Raw genomic sequence first — 14,255 nt, forward strand, 5'->3', positions numbered from 1 at the left:
TAAAAAAAAAAAAAAAATATATATATATATATATATATATATCACAACTGCACAACTGTTATTAACACTGATAATAAATGGTTCTTGAGCACCAGATCAGCATATTAGAATGATTTCTGAAGAATTATGTGACAGTAAGAATGGCTACTGAAAATTCTGCACTGCCATCACAGGTAAAAATTACATTTTAAAATATATTAAAATATATGAAACTTAAAATTGTAAAATTAAAATTGTTATTTTAAATTGTAATAACATTTCATAATATTACTGTTTTTTCTGCATTCTTGATCGAATAAATGCATCGAATAAATCTTGGTGAGCAAAAAAATCTTCCTTCAAAAAAAATTCTAAATTCTTACTCGCCTGAAACTTTTGAGCAGTAGTGTATATAATTGAAAATATGCATTTGTTGCATGGAAAAGAGCAGCCTGAACATTTCTCAAAACAACTCCTTTCGTGGTCCCCAGGAAAAACAACATGGAGATGAGTAAATGTAATAAATGCATCCATCTGTCCATCATCCATCTTGCAGTAAAGGATATTGGTCATGTGTGCGCTGTCTCTTGGCTAACGAATCCTCATCACTGATACCGGCCATCAGATATCGGAGTCCGGTCACCCATGTCCGCGCTTCCTCTGCATTTGAGGTAACCAAGTCTAGAGATTCCATGTGGTTGCCGTGGTAAATAGTGAAACAACAACTCGGATCAAAGTTCCCTTCCGCATGGCGATGGAAAATGTCAGACTGACGACCTTCTGTGACCTTGTAGAGTGAGTCGATGGTGACTGGAAGGGAGAGAGAAAAGAGAACATGATCTTGAACCCCTGAAACAATGAGCCATTAGCTATGGATGACCAACACGCAGAGATACTTTCATTAGCAAAAGCCTTGCCAGCAGCAATCTGACCCATATTACTCCACTACAATAAAAGATTTGCTTGGGTGAACAGTTTAATTTAAAATTAAATGAACAGAAACTGAAGTGGAAATGTTGTGTTAATGATAATTATCCGATTCTGTAACTGAATAAAGAATTATTTGGAGTGGCAAAATCTGACAGTTATCACCCCTACTTCCCCATCTTCCTTATGTCTGTCTCTCTTTTCACTTTTAAAGCATTGGACCTTAACGATATGTAATTAGATTTCAGCACTATTTCCTCCCAGTGCCTTCTGCTCTCTGTTGCTCTCATTATTAGTCACAATTTCTTTGGTTTCCCATAAGGGAATCCAGGCTTTGGTGTTGGCAGCCGAGTGTTTGTTGTGTTGCTTTACATGAAAGCACAATTCTTGACAGCCTCTGCAGGCACTCAGTGCTTTCTGTCCACTTCAGTCTTATCAACATCTAAACCCAAACCAGCCTCTGAGTCTTTCAGCAGTTCCCTTTCAAAGGGATATTTCACACCAACAAGAAAATTCTGTCTTTTTTACACAACCACATGTCATTTCAAACTCATACAGTATGCTGTTATTATTTCTGTGAAACACAAAAGTAGAATTTTTCAGTTCATAGTGACCACAGCTGTCAGGCTCCTGAAAGTAGACACAGCAAAATAAAGGGAAGCACCATAAAAGCGTCATAAAACCACTTGTGTATCTTTATTCCAAGTCTTCCGAATCTATTTAAAAGCTTTGTGTGAGGAACAGGAGCTGATAATAAACCATTATGTCACCTTTAATGAAGCAAATAAAAAAATTAAAAATAAAAATATATTCTTGTGTAAAGTAAGTAAGATTGACCATGAATAATGAATTCAATAGTATAGTCCACCCAAAAATCTAAATTCTTGTATCGTTCCAAACAGTGTGACTTACTTTCTTCTGATGAACCAAATAGTTCTCCTGACCATTGAATTCAATTGTAGAAAAAATAATAATAATAAAAACAACAGACATTTTTCAGAATTTCTTATTTTATGTTCCACAGAAAAAAAAAAGAAAGTCATACAGTCTTTGAACGACATCAGGGTGAGTAAATGATAACATAATTGTCATTTTTGGTTCTAATATCCTTTTAGATTTCAGTATGAAGACTCTACAGAAAAATGTATTTTTGTGTTTCACTGAAAAAAATAATATCAGCATGCAGGTTTGGAATGACATGAGCAGAATATAAAATGTCAGAATTTGTTTTATTTCTGAATGAGCTACTCCTTTAACACAGATCTTTAACACTTCCTGTTATGATAATAATCTTATCAAACAGCTCTGCGTGTGTTCTGGAAAGCCAAGTAACATCAAAGCCATTGATTCTGGTGCTGATCCCTTAACCTGACAATGAGCTGGGCACAATCTGTCTTTTTTTTTAATTATGCAAATAGACTAACAAAGAGGCTTATCTTATGAGAGCAGTTCACAAACATGACAGTGGCAAAATAGAGAGAAAGTGGGGAGGAAAGGGGGTGAGATGGAGGGGACAATAGCACTTGAGCATTTTTTTAACCATAGTGTGTAATAATCCACCCATCTGGGCTAGGTCAGATCAGCTCTGTTAACAAAAGCCTAAAGTGAATATGGAGAGGAGTGAACAGGATTTATTTCCAGCACACTAACAGAACGTTCTTCCAGGGAAAAAAGGAGCGCTTATGCAGAATTCACTTCACCCAAACAAGCAGAGTAGAGCGCAGACACAGATGGTGAGAGAGTGGTGTGTTTCTGGAAGCCCCTGGCCTGTGATTCATACACAGCCATTATGTAAGAGAGGAGAGCTGCGCTCTGACACTCAACATATCAGAATCTACATGGGCTGCTTTGATGGGGAAGCAGAAGGGAGCAAGTAATACACAGAGATTATAAAGAGGGAGAGGAACAGAGAAAGAGAGAGAAAGGGAGAGCGAGCGAACAAGAAAAAGACATCAAGAAAGTGACAGAGAAAGAGATCAGTAAACCACAGATGTGGAACACATTGAAAGCAGATTGTTTCTGACTCTGATTTGTCACTAGCTGTTTCCATCAATAGGGAATTTAATACAAGTAAAGAAAAAAAAAATCGGAATATCGCAAAAACAGACTGCAAATGAAGGAGCGCTTCCACTGTATGTTTTCTAGAGAACAAAACTCAGGGGGGAAACTAGAGCAAAATAGGAAAGGAAAACTTCTGACTTTTTGAGGCCTAGTCATATGACTTTGATGCACAACTATGAAATTTATTTAGTAAATGTGTTTGCATTGCATTTTGTTTTTATGCACATTTGGACATTTTATGTGCATCTTGTTCCATACAGTATTTTCTGTAATATCCATAAATTCATAAAACATATAGAAAGAAACTCAGACTTCTGCTATTCTGTGGTGCATCTGCTATTTTTTTAATGATTGCTATTTAAAGTGTTTAATTGACTTTTGTTCTTAAATAACTGTGCTAGCTTCCTCTTTCTCATTTCACTCCATTTACTTATCCTCATATAAGATCATTTTAACTGAAATCAGTATTTCAAAATATGTTTGTAACAAACGTTTGTAGATCGGGAAGAAGGAGGCGGGAACCGGCGAACATTTCAAACTTTAATAAAATAAACAAACACAAAACGAAAGTAAAGCGGCAGCCCCTCGCGGACGACTGCCGCACACAAAACATAAAATAAAGTCCAGGCCTGGTCCTCTCTCCTCCAACACTGTCGTCACTCCTCCTTTTATACTTCCGGAGCTCCTCTGTGGGACTCGAGACCGGTGAGTGGCGCAGGTGTCATGCATTAGCATTTACTCCACCGGCCTCGCTCCGTTCCCACGGCTCTCGGCCCCGCCCCTCTCGTCACAATGTTAATTTATTTATTTAGTAAGTAGTTAAATGAAAGTTAAATTAGATAAAATTAGGGTTGGGAATCGAAAATCGATTCCGATTCCAGAATCGGATACTTAAGGGCAGGAATCGGATAAAATTTCGATTCCGCCTATCGATTCCTATACTCTTTTTTTGTTCTTCATCTGTGAAGACCGGACCTAGCGATCTGCCAGGACCTTGCTCGCTAATCTAAGCGTTCCAAAGTTTGGCTACATTTGCGATCAGAAGCCAAAAAAGCTAAGTATAATATCTGTGATAGCTAAACATGTTGCAAGAGAAGTGTCACCACCAACATGACAAAGCACTTTAAAAGATTTTTAATAGATAGTTAAATATTGCGAACACGATTCAAACACCAACGACATTTAAATCTGCGTTCGCGCAGCCAATGTCCTAAAGAGAGCAGCTGTCATCTATCATGAATGAAACAGCTTCACAGTCTTTTCAGCTACACAGTATCATTATTTCTGTGTTACAAACATTCAAATCACAGAAGTACTGGGATAAAAGTTTATAGTTCAGATATAAACTGTGTACGATGTGTACGGTAGCGATTAAAATAGATTGAATCACCTTTTGAAAATAAGTTGACACTTCAAATGAAGGTTTATTTTCATGGTGTAATGATTACATTGGTACACCAGTAGGTGGCGAAAAGGGGCTGTTAAAATCTATTTGTCTTTGAATCATACAAGAGATTCGTTCAAGAACGCTGAGTCATCCAGTAATGGAATAAGTACATCTTGAGTGTTTAGTTGTCTAATGTCTTTTCTTCAGAATCATGAGAGAACCACAACTTCCATTGGGGGGGAGAAAAAAAACTCCAGAATCATGCAGTTCTATTTTGCACACAAACAGCTCTTAAAGAGTCCCGTTTTTATGTAGCCTGTTGATTTTTATTCATGGTATTCAGCTCCAATAAATGGTTTGCAAAAAAGAAACACAGGATAAATATTTGATATCATTATTTAATCACATTGGAATCGAAAAGAATCGGAATCGATAAGCAGAATCGGAATCGGAATCGGAATTGATCAAATTAAAATGATACCCAACCCTAATTCCTGATCACTCTGTCAAGGTTTATTTTCAGATGACTGCACATCCCAGTGTTATTTTATAATTTATAGTTTTAATTTTATTTTAAGATTTAGTCATTTAGTGCTTTTTTAATTTCTATTTAGTTCTTTTTTTTATTTCACTCTTAGTTTTAGTAATGTTAGCATTTCAACGTAACCTATTTCAGTTAGATGTTACGACAACATTTCTTATATTTATATTTTGTTTTATTTCAGCTTAATTTCAATTAACAAAAATTAAACATTTAACATTTTTTTTAGTAATTTCAGGTTTTAGTTAACAATAACAAAACTGCGTCATCATTTACATATATTAAACAAAATCTTTCAGCTGTGTATATTGTTATGTTTACATACATCTCTGTGTGTTTGACTTACTCTTGGCTTTCTCACTCTTGCGAGACGGTCTCCAGCGGATACAGGAACGATGTTCATCCAAATAGAAGAGCCGGACCAGACCTTTAGAACCGTTCTTCAGCTTCACCATCTGAGTCCCCGACTGCATCACACTCATGCATCGCTCAACTGTGAGTACAAAATAAACAGATGCATAAACATTGAGTGGGCTGACGCACACTTAAACAGCGAGGTGAAAATGTAAAATGGCATAAAAATGGATTCTGTCACTACAAATAAGTAACAGTTGACGGATGGAGGCTATAAATTGGCCGATAACAGCACTATGGATATTTTTAGATAGTGTGACGATGGGCGTCATTTTAATTGTGACACATGTAGAGCAGTTATGGAGCACACTGAGTAGAGGGATATGACAAAATTAGATAACTGTCAGGGTTTGCAAAAAAAATAAAAATAAGTTGAAGAAGGTTCAGGAACCCTGCTGAAAATTTGGAGAGGCCTGCTAGAAGTCCAACAAAAGCCAAAATGATGCAACACAGCAGAGGCTGCCTGCAACCCAGTTCATCTTCTTGACTGAGTGAGATGGCAACTCCCTGTCCTAAAGGGCCACTGGGACCAATCGGCTGACAGATCTGAAGGTCTCTAAATAAAACTTCTGCCGTGGCTGAGGCTGTCTCACTGCAAAACAGAGCTGCAAAGACAAGCTCAAGAGGAGAACATGTGCATGTGTGTATGCGGCATGGTTGCTTTTCCTTCAAAATCACTTTGCACCGTGACACCCAGCTCATCTACTCCATCAGCTCATTATGCAGCTCATTATGCAGGCCTTTGTCTTCTCAGGTGTGAATCACGTCATTATGCATGATCATTCACGCCTACTCGCATATACCTTTTCTACACAAAAAGTGTCTTAGAAAATTTAAATCAATATATTGTTTTCTGTGAATGAGTGAGTAAGATGATTTTCACATAATTTTGAAGCAAAAACTCTAGACTTCAAGATCCAGTTCTCAAAAGTCTTGTGATCAAATGTTCTGTATGTGTTTTATGGCCTTATTTCAGTGACTTTAAAATTGTAGTTTTTCACTAAGCACGCATAAACGTTGTTTTCTCAAAAACACAATCACGTACATACATGCTGCTCACATATTATTGTAGCCCAGTTTGTGCTGATTACAGTGTTATTAAACTTTAGACATTCAAATGTTTGTAAGCAACTGAAAAAAGCACAAATGTCAGGGCATGTCAAAACTTTTCCAGGCCCCAAAACACCCTCGGACCCCAGATATTGTGAGTGTACACAAATAAAAGTAGACCCTTTACAGATTCGAATGGTGTATTACTCTTATGTGTACAAACAAAAATGAACGAGCATTTTAAGTTATTTTTGCTCTTATCAGTAAAACATGCACGTGGTGGCGCCGGCGCCACCGTCGACCCCAGGAGGTTAAGATACAGTGACAGAATAACATGCTCTCTGGTCTGGTGCCTGGCCTAGTCTGGCTTCCAAAGGGTTTTTCTTCTTTTTAATGTAGATACTTTTAATCCACTCTTTTGCCAGATATTTGGATCTTATTTTCCCACCACTAAGTCCTCTGTTGTTCCAGAGTTTTAGAACTGGAAAAGTAAAAACAGAGGACCTTCTTGAGAAAAAGTGTCAAACAGCATCCTGTAAAAGCAGAATATATATTCACAGATAATAAAATAACACTTTATTTTCAGTCCAGGAAGTGTCTGCACACACAGAAAACTTCCCCAATACTTTTCTCTCCTTATAAACTTACAGTGTTCATAAAGTCACTGTCAGTGAGCGTTACTGTGGAAGAAAACTATTGATTTTCATTCTCATGAAAGCAGTGGCTCCACCTTTCACACGCAACACACTGTTTGTTCTTAAATAAACCCTCTCACAGGTTCTCGCTCTCCCTCGGGGTCACTCTGTATGTCTTCAGCTGGGTTTCAACATAAGTTTGCAGCACACGTTGCAATACAGACATGAGCAGCAACAAGCTACAACATAGGGCCAGATTTCCTAACAGCTTGCACCAGCGCAAACCATCCTTTGGCGTTAAAATAGGACTGTCAGGATTTACTAAAGACGCTGAGGGGGTGGACAGTTATTTTTGCACCTGACCTTATTGAATATGCATTTTTTTTCCCTTTCATATGCAAAATATATGGGAAGAGAGTATTAAAATGAACCACACAATGCAATTTACTAACGTCTGCGCTCATCAAATTACTGGTATTTGCGCCATTATTTAATGCTCCAAAAAAGCATGTCTTAAAGCAGACGCTAATTTGCTCTGCTCTTGGTAGATCGTGTTGGTCATTATGGAAATGATCTGGCTGCATCTGTGTTCTTTAATTTGCACATTGTCAGCAAATCACCCGCAGAAATTTCCACTCCCATTAGCGCTTTTTTGGAATTGTTCTAACGCTCTAACGCTATTTTGCAGTTTAGTAAAATGGTCCATAATCTCTAAGGGGATGGAGACACTAGCTCTAGTGAGCTGCCTACCTAGACAGGATGTTAAAGGAATAGTTCACCTAAAAATAATTTATTCACACTCGTGTTGTTCCAAACTTACATGACTTTCTTTTTTTTATTTCTTTTTTTTCCAAAAATTTTTCTATTTTGTTCACTCCATGAACACCAGAGGTGTAAAGTATTCGAGTAAATGTAATTAGTTGCTGTACTTGAGTATCTTTTCGGGTACTTTGTAGTTGTACTGAGTATCAAAGATATTAGCAACTTTTACTCTTTACTTCACTACATTTTTGAATGAGTATCTGTACTCTTTACTCCACTACATTTGAAATGAGTGTTGCAGTTACACATTACATTTTGCATGGACCTAGCTTTTTCTGCAGCAGTTTATTTCTGCTACAAAAGATGTGATACTGCCTATTACAGGTCACTGAAAGTACTGTGTTTTGCCCTTACTCACCCAAACTTGTCAACAAGGCTACTTTATGTGAATGCGAGTTCCTTAGCAAGTATTTGTGAATCAGAGGTGTTTTATATACAGTATGAGATGAGGACATGACTGCAGCCGGCAATGAGGCCCAATCCAGCACATCCACTGCAAGAAGGCTTCAGCTTTTTAATTTTACTTAACATTATTTTTATTTATCCATTATAGTGAAGAGACCTTTTTGAAAGATATTTGTTTTTTGTTTTTGTTTGTTTGTTTTGTTTTGAAATTTTGAGGTGTTTTATTTTGTTTTTAGAATATAAACATGATTGCTCTCCTCACAAATCAACTCTTTCTTGTTTTTGTTTCATGCTCTCTGTGCCTTGCCCTGGACTTTTATGTCACTTCCTGTCTCCCGTGGTGTTTGTAGTCAGTTTGTAGTCCGTTTGTTCATTGGTTCCCCTTGATTAGTCTCCCCAGGTGTGTATTATCTTGTTAAACTTGTTAGCCCCCTGTGTGTATATATAGCCCTAGCTTTTCTTTAGTTCCTTGTGAGTTGTGGAATGTAATGGTTGTCTGTTTGCCAGTCATTCTGTTATTTGTTCCCTTTGTTTTTTGCCTTCTTGTTTGTTCTAGTTTTTCCATGAAATACCAGCACATAGATCCTTGCCTCTGCCTGTTTTGCGCAGCTTCTCCACAACGTTACAGTTTTTCCACTGGCATGTCTCTTTGACTAGTGCATCTTTGAGTCTATATTTAGTATAAGTAAAATACTTAAGTACTGTTAAAATCAGATACTCAAAGACTTTTACTCAAGTTGTTTTGGAATTGGTGACTCGTGTCAGACTTTGTTCCGTGTTTTGTGTGTGTCTTGCTCCCCATGTGCCTTCCTATGCCCATATTTGGTTAGTTTCCTGTTCCTGTCCTGATTAAGTTCATTTGTCCCAGGTGTTTCCCTTGATGTTTCATTGCTCCCAGGTGTGTCTCGTCATCCCCTCCTCCTGTGTGTATAAATAGGGTTCCCTGTGTGTGCTCCAGGGTCCGGTATTGTTGAGGTCATGTTCATGTCATGTATAGCATGAGTGTTCCCTTGTGTTTATTAAACCCATTTGGATTAATGTACTCCTCGTCTCTCTCCGTTCCTTGCTCCTCAGTCCGCTCAGCAGTGCACCCGTGACAACTTGTAATGTGTAGTGGAGTAATTTTCACTGTAAGGTATCTGTACTTTTACTCAAGTATGGTTTTTAGGTACTCTTTACACCTCTGATGAACACACACCCGGAGCAGTGGCAGCCAATTTTTGCTGCGGTTCGGTGCTTTGCTCAAGGGTCTCACCTCAGTCGTGGTATTGAGGGTGGAAGAGAGGGCTGGCCATTCACTCCCCCCACCTACAATCCCTGCTGGTACCGAGACTCGAACCCGCGACCTTTGGGTTACAAGTCTGACTCTAGCCAATAGGCCATGACTGCCTATAATGGTATCTATAAACTATAATAGTATCTCAGTGATATTAAAATAACACTGCATCAAAATATACTATTATGGGCCACGACTACCTTTAATAGTATCTATAAACTATAATAGTATCTCAATGATACTAAAATATACACTGCATCAAAATTCGCAGAGTTGTCGCCTAAACAGAGCATTTCAAATCAGCCACTCTTCAATCACTTCAGTTCAATCCCGGTTAGGATGCTGTCTTCAGGCTAATTCACACTGCATCAACAGATGCCAGCCAATGCCGTCAATCACTAGATTAGGCTACGTTGCTTCTCAGACATTCCACGACCCGGCAAAGGCTAACTGAACATGTTCAGTCGATGAAAAAAATGCAGACTAACGCCGACAGGGTTAACACTGGTCCAACATAACCCAACAAACATGTCTATTGCCGTTAGACAGTGTCTTTTTTTGCAGTGTGAATTTACCCTTTAGAAGGCAGACAGCAAAGCAGCTCACCAGCTTGAGATTGCCTTTAAAACAACAAGGTTTTTGTGCCTTGTAGCAAATGTTTTTTGCAACATATAAACAATGTATTTATCTTTCTTTGCTTTTTAGTTTAGTCTTTAACTCCTGGTGAGCGTTTTTGTAAAATGTTGATATATGGATTAGAACATTTCTAGGCTGCTGTTCCCCAAGCAAGCAAAACTATAAATTTGGATAAATAGTTGGTGGATTTCTGCAACCCACACTCACATATTTTTTTTCTCACAGATAAAGACCAACTCAAGTGCAAAATAAAAACTTTGTGTCCTTCTTACAGGTTGCCATATAGACTTGCTTTGAAGGACCTGGAGGACTGTGTGCTCTTGTTACAGACTCATGGGATTCCCTGGACCGAACAATTGTGATTAGAATTTTAAAAACATAGAAACAACACGACCAAGGGTACATCAACTTCCACAAGGACACTCACCACTTGTGTACACAAGAGGGCACATGCTCTCCACTTGACTTAGTATGCCATAACATGCAACTTAGGAATTGCAAACAGCAAAACTGGAGGGTGTGAAGGAATGCCCAAGAGGGTTAAAGGTCATAGACAAGCACATGTTCCTGCTCTTTTCGCTACATCTAAGGGTCATCAATTAGATCTCTAAATTAAGAGATCCATTTTAATGAGTGGTCAGGACTAATAAACAGTTAATGAGGGTCTCTCTCCCTCGCTCATTCCTCTTGTTTTGCTTCTCTCTGTCTAAGTCTCTTGTCCTCCTCTTTAGACTCCTATCATTGTTATTACCATGAGTCTCTCCAGCTCATTTGAAACAAATTAGTCTCATGTTGAGTAAATCTTCACGGCTGATTACTGCACTCTGCACAGTGGGGACTCGGCACAGATCTCGAGGGAAGGAAACATAGGCTGCAGACAGAGGTGCGAATACTTGAGAAAAGGATTGACAAGAGCCCCTCACTTCCAGGACACCAACCTCCCCTGCCACTTCATGACATGATAATAATGAGTTAAAAAGACAATTCCACTGTACACTGTATATATATAGGCTACATTTTATTATACTGAATTTTTTTATTTTAAATAAATTCATGCACGTCACATCACAATGAAGTGAGTTAATGGTAACACTTTAGATTAAGTGACACATATTCACTATTAACTAAGAGTTTTCCCTGAACAAACTCCTCCTAATTTGCTTCTTATTAATAGTTAATAGATAGTTGTTAAGTTTAGGTATGGGGTAGTATTAAGGGATGCAGAATATGGTCATTCAGAATAATGCGTTAATATGTGCCTAATAAGTACTAATAAACAGCAAATATGCTAGTAATATGCATGCTAATACGCAACTAGTTAATAGTGAGAACTGATCCTTAAAATATAGCGTTACATAGTTATTTTTATCTTTATTATATCTATCTTTTTTATTTTAGAACATGGAATCAAAATTAACCCTATTTACTTTCTTAATGTATGTTGTTGGTCTTATTGTGTGCAATTCATCAGTGCACATAACCAGCAGTCTTTCAAAAAAGTGAATTATTTTCTCCACTCCTGAAATGACTTTTTTGGCTAACAACACCAAGTTTGTTAAAGTTTCAAAAGTGTCAGGGACAAAACTGCAAACGTATATTCAGGTCTGATTCATTCTGTAGAATGAGTGAGTGACTGAGTTACTTTATTGTCCTTTCAGGAAAATTGTCTTGGACCCAAAGCTACAATAATAAACAACATAACACAACACAATACAATACAACACGACAACATTTAAGAGGAAAAAATTAAAAAAATGCATTTATAAAAGAAGACCCTACCAATTAGCCTCACTATCACACCAATAAAAAAGCTAAACAAACTACATCAAACATGAACACGTGCAGCCAACGAGCCCGAGTCGCAGCCAGCAACCCCACCAATGGGTTGCAAACTCCTCTTTTTGTTGACTTTAAAAGCGTAAAAAGTAAGAACAGATTTATCTCTAGCTCAATTATTCATGCCCCATTTCTCGATGCAGTCCACCTGATTGTTTAATCAAAGCTATTGGCAGAGAACATACTTATAGTCCTATATTTGTTCTGTGGGACAGATGGATTTAGACAGGACTGTAGCTTAGCAGAGCATCACAGAGTAGCCAGAGAGGAAAACAGAAGCTCAATTCAGAGGCCAGCTGAGAAAAAAAAAAAAAGAAAAGCAGAGCAAAATGTAATTTATAGGACTGTAGCGTCACTGCTTTTACCTGCTTTTGACCCTGGAAAGATAAAGATGACAGGAGGGGGAAGACAAAGAAAGTGTAAATAAGAAAGAGAGAGTGTGTGTCCTTATAGATATCGATTGAAGACGAGAGAGCAGATCAAAGCAGCCTGGTGAGAAGTACAGGGAGATATCAAACAGTGAATAATTGGGTCGTAGAGGCTCAGGCTCTGTGATGCCTAAATCACAAAGCACTGCGTGTTCAGATCCATCAGAGCAGGAACACAAAACAGAGGATGAGACATGCATTATGCAGTCAAACACCTGCGCACAGGTTCAGCAAACTTCTCTGTCCTGCAGCACTGGCTCTGGATGTACATTTACAGTTCTTAAAAATAATTATGGGTCTAAATAATAGGAGTCAGACAGGACTGTGTCACACCCTCATGGACTCTGTTTATGTTTTGCACTGTTTCCCGCTCCTTTAGTTGTTATGGTTATTTATTTGATTACATCATTATGTTCAGGTGTGAGTGTGTGTGTGCGCGCGTTTTTGTGGACACAAATTTGTATAATGACATGGGTATGACAAATAGGTATTACAAGGAGAAGGTGACTTATGAGGACATTACCCCATGTCCCCACTTTTCAAAACACTTATAAATCATAAAGAGTGAGTTATTTGGAGAAAGTAAAAATGCACAAAGTTACCTGTAAGGGGTAGTGTTAGGTGTAGGGTTGGTGTACGGCAATAGCACATACAGTTTGTACAGTGTAAAAACCATTACGCCTATGGAATGTCCCCACAATTCCCAAAAACAAACATGAGTGTGTGTGTTTGTGTGTGTGTGTGTGTGTGTGTGTACCTGGTATTCAGTTTGAGTTCAGTGTCGGGTCTTAAAAATAATTGCAAAATAATTGTGGATTCTGCCTTGTGGATTATTAAAGTTTGTTGGAACTTCACCTTCATCGTTGTGCGTTTGATATGGCATAATTCCCTGTGGCCATACATACAACAACAACATTCCTGAATAGTAAACCCACATTATACCTAAACAAAGTGCATGATGCACTATTAACACTAGAACTGCCATGGGGTAAATTTTACCCGTGGCTGTTTTTCAAATGTTTTCAAATTTCAAAACAGTGCTCATAATTGTGAACTAATTAAATCATGAGCTTGTTACTTACTGCTTAGTTAATCTTGCTCCTCTATTAGTTAATGGTATTAACTTAAGTGTTAATGTAGTACTGCCTATTACTTCCTGCATAGTTACTTGTTAACAACGGACCATTATTCTACAGAGTTACCAGTCAAACTTCACGTTACTCTAATTGGTCAAACTTTGGTTTGATTATTTATTTTTTGTCTTGCCATATCGTTTATTGTTCGCTACTGTGTTGCTATTCTAGTCTGGCCGTTTCCTGAAGAAGAAAAAAAATCAGATCTATATGATGTAATGAATAAACCCATTTTTTGATTACCCAAAGTTTAATGGTGTTGTTCTCTTATTCAAATTATAAATGATATAACTAAACAAATAAATAATTGATTAGGTGAAACTGACACTGCGATTGAATTTGTCGTTGTATCATACATCCTAGTGCATACATGCAGTGTGGTGAATTATTATGGCTTATTATAGTCTATTTAGGGTATTTTAGTAATTTAAAAAACATGGGTTATCTTAAAACATTTTATTATAATATTACACCACCCAAATATGTATTTATTTCCTTGTAATTCTCGTTGTCATTGCAGGCTGGTTTATATTCACCATTAAGAAAAGTGATTAGTGTAACCTGCTTAAAAATAGCCGTGAACTTAAAAATAACCATTTTATGACTCTAGACATTGTGAAGACAGTGGCATAATACGGTGACATAGGTTTTTTAGCCATATCAAAACAGTAGTAATGTGTATGGGTAAGGTGTGCACATTGAGAGAAGTAAACAGCAGATGTTCA

General features: G+C 37.6%; 1 protein-coding gene across 1 annotated transcript in view; it reads right to left on the minus strand.

Moving 5' to 3' along the window:
* Positions 1–14,255, minus strand: part of plch1 (phospholipase C, eta 1) — a 78,496-nt gene that overhangs the window by 58,646 nt on the left and 5,595 nt on the right. Inside the window, exons 2-3 of the mRNA XM_016463921.1 lie at positions 5,242–5,388; positions 546–789 (exon numbers count right to left, since the gene is read on the minus strand). Of these exons, the coding sequence (XP_016319407.1) occupies positions 546–789; positions 5,242–5,388 (391 nt within the window). The remainder of the gene's footprint in view (positions 1–545; positions 790–5,241; positions 5,389–14,255) is intronic.

This window comes from Sinocyclocheilus anshuiensis, unplaced genomic scaffold (assembly GCF_001515605.1).
Source record: "Sinocyclocheilus anshuiensis isolate Anshui unplaced genomic scaffold, SAMN03320099.WGS_v1.1 scaffold1382, whole genome shotgun sequence".
Classification (NCBI taxonomy): Eukaryota; Metazoa; Chordata; class Actinopteri; order Cypriniformes; family Cyprinidae; genus Sinocyclocheilus; species Sinocyclocheilus anshuiensis.